Here is a 4,224-nt window from a genome sequence, read left to right as displayed (position 1 = left end):
AGAGAGAGTGATAACTCCTTGCAATAAAAGCTTTCAGCAAACCTCCCATCTTTATATTCGTAGCTTCCTTCAAACACCATAGAAATTATACGGTTAATACCATGCGACACTCTATTGAGTGACTTGGAGTCTCTCAATCTACATATTAGTCTATCGAAAAAAAAAATCTACATATTAGTCTATCGAAAAAAAAAAATCTACATATTAGTCTTACATTTTTTTTTCTTCCGATCATTAGTAAGTTAAACCGGATCAAACCGAAAAGTGAAATTGGATCAAACCGTTTCGAACCAATAGCCCTAAAAAAAGAAGAAGTGGAAGCCTGGTTCTTGAGATATATCGGAGCTCCAGCAATGTTTCGTTTCCTCTCATCGATTTTTGCCCGGAAGCTCTATGATTCAGGCAAAGACTTTTTTTTTTCTTTATCGGTGATGATCTAATGGAATGATGAGATCTTTGTGTTTTACAAAAGTAATACTTTAATCAAAGCAAGCAAAGAATAAAAAAGGGCAAAGGTGTAAACTTTGCTTCTCTCCTCCTAACCTCTAAAGTCCACGCGATTCTCACTGTCAGCCTCGGGCAAATTTCCAGTCTTTCTCGCATTTACCCTCGGAGCAGCCGTCAATTCTAAGTGGGTATGTCTCAGATCTTCGTGGCTATTTACTGTTTCTGTTCAATTCTTTAAGAAAGAAAATCATAAGTTATGGAATTAGTGGTTAGAATTTTCTGATTCCGTTCAATTTTGAGTATTACCAAGTATACGAAGGAGTAAGAGTGTAATACATATCAATTTATAAATCTTTGAATAAGATCTTCCCTGTAAAAACTGTGTTTTGAAAGCATGTCATGGATCAATTTGTTGGATTAAGAAGATTCTTATTTAGTGTTAGAAGAACTTTAATCAGAAAAGCTTGTATGATCATGAGGCTGATGCCACAGAAGCATCTATCTAGATAATGAGCTGACTTATAATAAGTTTTAGTTTGATTTTGTTACATTGATTGAGAGTAGCTGTTCCTTAGATTTGGGTTTCAATAAATACTTAAATGCTTGTTGTTTCCCAGCTTTGGCTAATGATGTTTTTTGAATCTTCTCGGGTCTGTTGTTTCAGGTCTGAGTAAATCTTGTGAAGAATCAATGACAGAGATATTTAGTGACACCGGTTTCAGACAGTTAACTCAAATGTTCCTAGCGATAATCTTCTTCCACACATCGGAATACATTCTCGCCATAGCCGTTCATGGCAAGTCCAGAGTCACTTTAAGCTCACTTTTGATCAGCAAACACTATGCATTAGCAATGGTAATCTCAGTTCTCGAGTACCTAACCGAAATCGTTTTCTTCCCGGGCCTAAAACAACACTGGTGGATCAGCAATTTCGGTCTTATAATGATTATATCCGGAGAAATCATCCGCAAAACCGCTATCATCACAGCAGGTAGATCGTTCACACACCTTATAAAGATTCGAAAGGAGGACCATCATAAGCTTGTGACGGAAGGAGTGTATCAAATCATGAGGCATCCGAGTTACACCGGGTTTCTTGTTTGGTCAGTCGGAACGCAGGTGATGCTGTGTAACCCCGTTTCAGCGATTGCGTTCGCAGTTGTGGTGTGGCGGTTCTTTGCTGAGAGAATACCTTATGAGGAACATTACTTGAAGCAGTTTTTTGGAAGACAGTATGTGGAGTATGCGCAGAGAGTGCCTTCTGGTGTTCCCTTTTTAAAATAAACCTTTAGATCAATTTGTTAACATATATGAGAATTGTCCCTTATTACTTTTTACAGAGAAACAATTATGAAAGAGACGTCGTTACCTCATGTTTCAGTTTAATGTTCTTGTCAATGTTTGATTATTTGGTTTAGCAGAGTGAATAAATTGGAAATATCAGAGAGGTACTCCAAACACTCTGGTTGAATCAGAGTTTTATGACTTTTTCTTGGATATAATATAATTTGACCAATGTGTTTTGACTTTTGACTTAGCTCTCCGGCGAAGAGTCTCTCACCGTGAGAGCGAGCTTTGTCCGATCTGTAATCACGAGAAGGAACGGAACCATGTTGTGCGGAGGTTCACGGGTCTTGCAGCATTTGTCCGACCACCACCATAATCATAGTTCGATTGGATTAGGATTAGGGTTTTGTGGTGCTAAGATTGTGCAGCTCTCTTCACTCTTTATCAGCAGGCCGTGTCAGGCTATGGCGAACCATTCTAGCCATAAATTGCAACAGCGGATGATGATTTCTTCATATGGGTCTCATTGCAGGACTCCCGGAGATATCCCTATCCTTCACACTTGTTTCAGGTTTTATTTTCTTCTCCTCACTTTGATATCTGATTCAAGGTTGGCATTTTGACCAATTCATGTGAAGTTTCATAATTTAGCTTACCATCATAGACTACTGAGATTGTGTAAATTGTCGAAATTTATGTTTCTGGATTCGAAAGAGAGATATGTGTTTTGAATATATCTGAGTGATGTTATTTTGCTATCTCCTTCTGAAGCCAACGAGAAGATGATCCTGAGCTTCCAGTTGAAGGATTATCCCCAGTTTCAGGTATCTAGGTTGCTTGTTTTTTGCATCTTCGTTCAAGTTTTTATTTGACTCCCTCAAATCCAACTGCATCCTAGAAACTGTCACACCTTTCTTTTCTTTGGAGAGAGCGCTAGTATTAGACTTGGTAGAAGAATGGGTCTTAGTAGATGTTAGCATAGATGATTATGCTCTCAAGTTCTTTGATGGTTTTGCAATGCCTTTCTTTGATGTGCATACTTGCAGAGATTATGTAACCTTCGTCTTGTTTTTACATGTTCCCTTTTACGTGATCATCTAATGCATTATATTTATATGTTGTAGGAGGCGTTGTTGCTCTAGGGAAGTTTGATGCCCTGCATATCGGCCATCGAGAGCTTACGATTCAAGCTTCAAGAATTGGAACTCCGTATCTATTATCTTTTGTTGGAATGGCCGAGGTACTTGGCTGGGAGCCTAGGTAATGTCCTTACCTGTATTATTCATGCCTTCCCTTTTCCCTTTTGGCATACATGTCGTTCGGTTCAAATTCCAGTTGACAAATAAACCAACCTAAGATTCCTGTTCTTTGAGATAGTTAAACATTAGATATGATTCTGTTCATCAAATTCGTTTTTAATCAATTTGTGGCCTCTCTCCCATGGTGACTACTGATACTATAAATTTGTACAAGCAGGGCTCCAATAGTGGCCAAATGTGATCGAAAAAGGGTGCTTAACTCTTGGGCATCATATTGTGGAAACAAAGCACCTGAAGAGCACGAGATTGAATTTGCCAGCGTGCGACATCTTACCCCACGACAGTTTGTGGAGAAGCTGTCAAAGGAGCTCAGAGTCTGCGGAGTTGTGGCAGGTGAACTTTAAAAAGATCTCAACCACTCCTTTCTCGTACCATTGTATGTTCACACACAGTAAATCGTTTGCAAAAACCTTTTTCCACAGGTGAAAATTACCGATTTGGATATAAAGCGTCTGGTGATGCCACTGAGCTAGTGAGACTGTGCGAGGATTATGGCATCACTGCTTACATCATAAAGTCTGTGATGGACAAGAAGCAAGGCCCAGGAAGGAGAGACTCAGGGGACTCAAAAGACAGAGGACAAGTCTCTTCTACACGTGTACGCCAAGCTCTTGCTGTGGGAGATATGAGGTACGTATCAGAGCTCCTTGGCAGGGCACATCGGCTAATCTTGAAAGTCAGAACCCAAGATATGCGGAGTGAAAGGATGATCTCAGTCCCGAGATCATCACTACTTAATTTACCACCAGGGAATGGAATTTATGAGGCATGTTTGCTTATAGTTGGTGATGCGTCTTCCATTCCGTGTACCTTAGTTGTTGATACATCAAATATCCATGTAGAAACCAAGGAGGTACGGCTCTGTAATTTAGATTGGTCTCAAGAATTTCAACTCTTGAGTGTTGCGTTTGATTGATTCAATCTTAGTTCCTATATGTCTCAATTATCTGTTCGCTCCATCATTCACTTTCGTCTTCAAGAGTATACTGCTTGACCAGACATAACAGCTCGAGGACACTTGTCATAACCCAAAATTCCCATATTTCCCCTTCTACAAATCATGAAAATTTAGTCCTACCATGGCTTTGGTTTGCATTAATGAAGCATTAAGCAACAGCAAGCTGACATGGGTGATTTCGTGGCTAGACAGCTGCAAGGATATAGACCTGCC

At 39.6% G+C, this 4,224-nt stretch overlaps 2 protein-coding genes across 2 annotated transcripts; both read left to right on the top strand.

Annotated features, from left to right (window-relative positions):
* Positions 225-1,827, top strand: LOC104708256 (protein-S-isoprenylcysteine O-methyltransferase B). The gene is made up of 2 exons (XM_010424802.2): positions 225-635; positions 1,112-1,827. The coding sequence occupies exon 2, from the start codon at positions 1,138-1,140 to the stop codon at positions 1,729-1,731; it is 594 nt and encodes a 197-aa protein (XP_010423104.1). The 5' UTR covers positions 225-635; positions 1,112-1,137; the 3' UTR covers positions 1,732-1,827.
* LOC104708257 (FAD synthetase 2, chloroplastic-like) lies at positions 1,928-3,996 on the top strand. Its single transcript, XM_019228910.1, has 5 exons — positions 1,928-2,305; positions 2,506-2,558; positions 2,859-2,994; positions 3,211-3,386; positions 3,476-3,996. The coding sequence occupies exons 1-5, from the start codon at positions 2,058-2,060 to the stop codon at positions 3,967-3,969; spliced, it is 1,107 nt and encodes a 368-aa protein (XP_019084455.1). The 5' UTR covers positions 1,928-2,057; the 3' UTR covers positions 3,970-3,996.

Source organism: Camelina sativa, chromosome 8 (genome assembly GCF_000633955.1).
Source record: "Camelina sativa cultivar DH55 chromosome 8, Cs, whole genome shotgun sequence".
NCBI classification, from domain to species: domain Eukaryota; kingdom Viridiplantae; phylum Streptophyta; class Magnoliopsida; order Brassicales; family Brassicaceae; genus Camelina; species Camelina sativa.
This window is presented reverse-complemented; position numbering and strand designations above follow the sequence as displayed.

Coding starts and splice junctions, on each gene's coding strand:
- LOC104708257 (XM_019228910.1), top strand. CDS start 2,058: ATGTTGTGCGGAGGTTCACGGGTCTTGCAGCATTTGTCCGACCACCAC. Junction 2,306..2,505: donor ATCCTTCACACTTGTTTCAG/GTTTTATTTTCT, acceptor CTCCTTCTGAAG/CCAACGAGAAGATGATCCTG. Junction 3,387..3,475: donor AGTCTGCGGAGTTGTGGCAG/GTGAACTTTAAA, acceptor CTTTTTCCACAG/GTGAAAATTACCGATTTGGA.
- LOC104708256 (XM_010424802.2), top strand. CDS start 1,138: ATGACAGAGATATTTAGTGACACCGGTTTCAGACAGTTAACTCAAATG.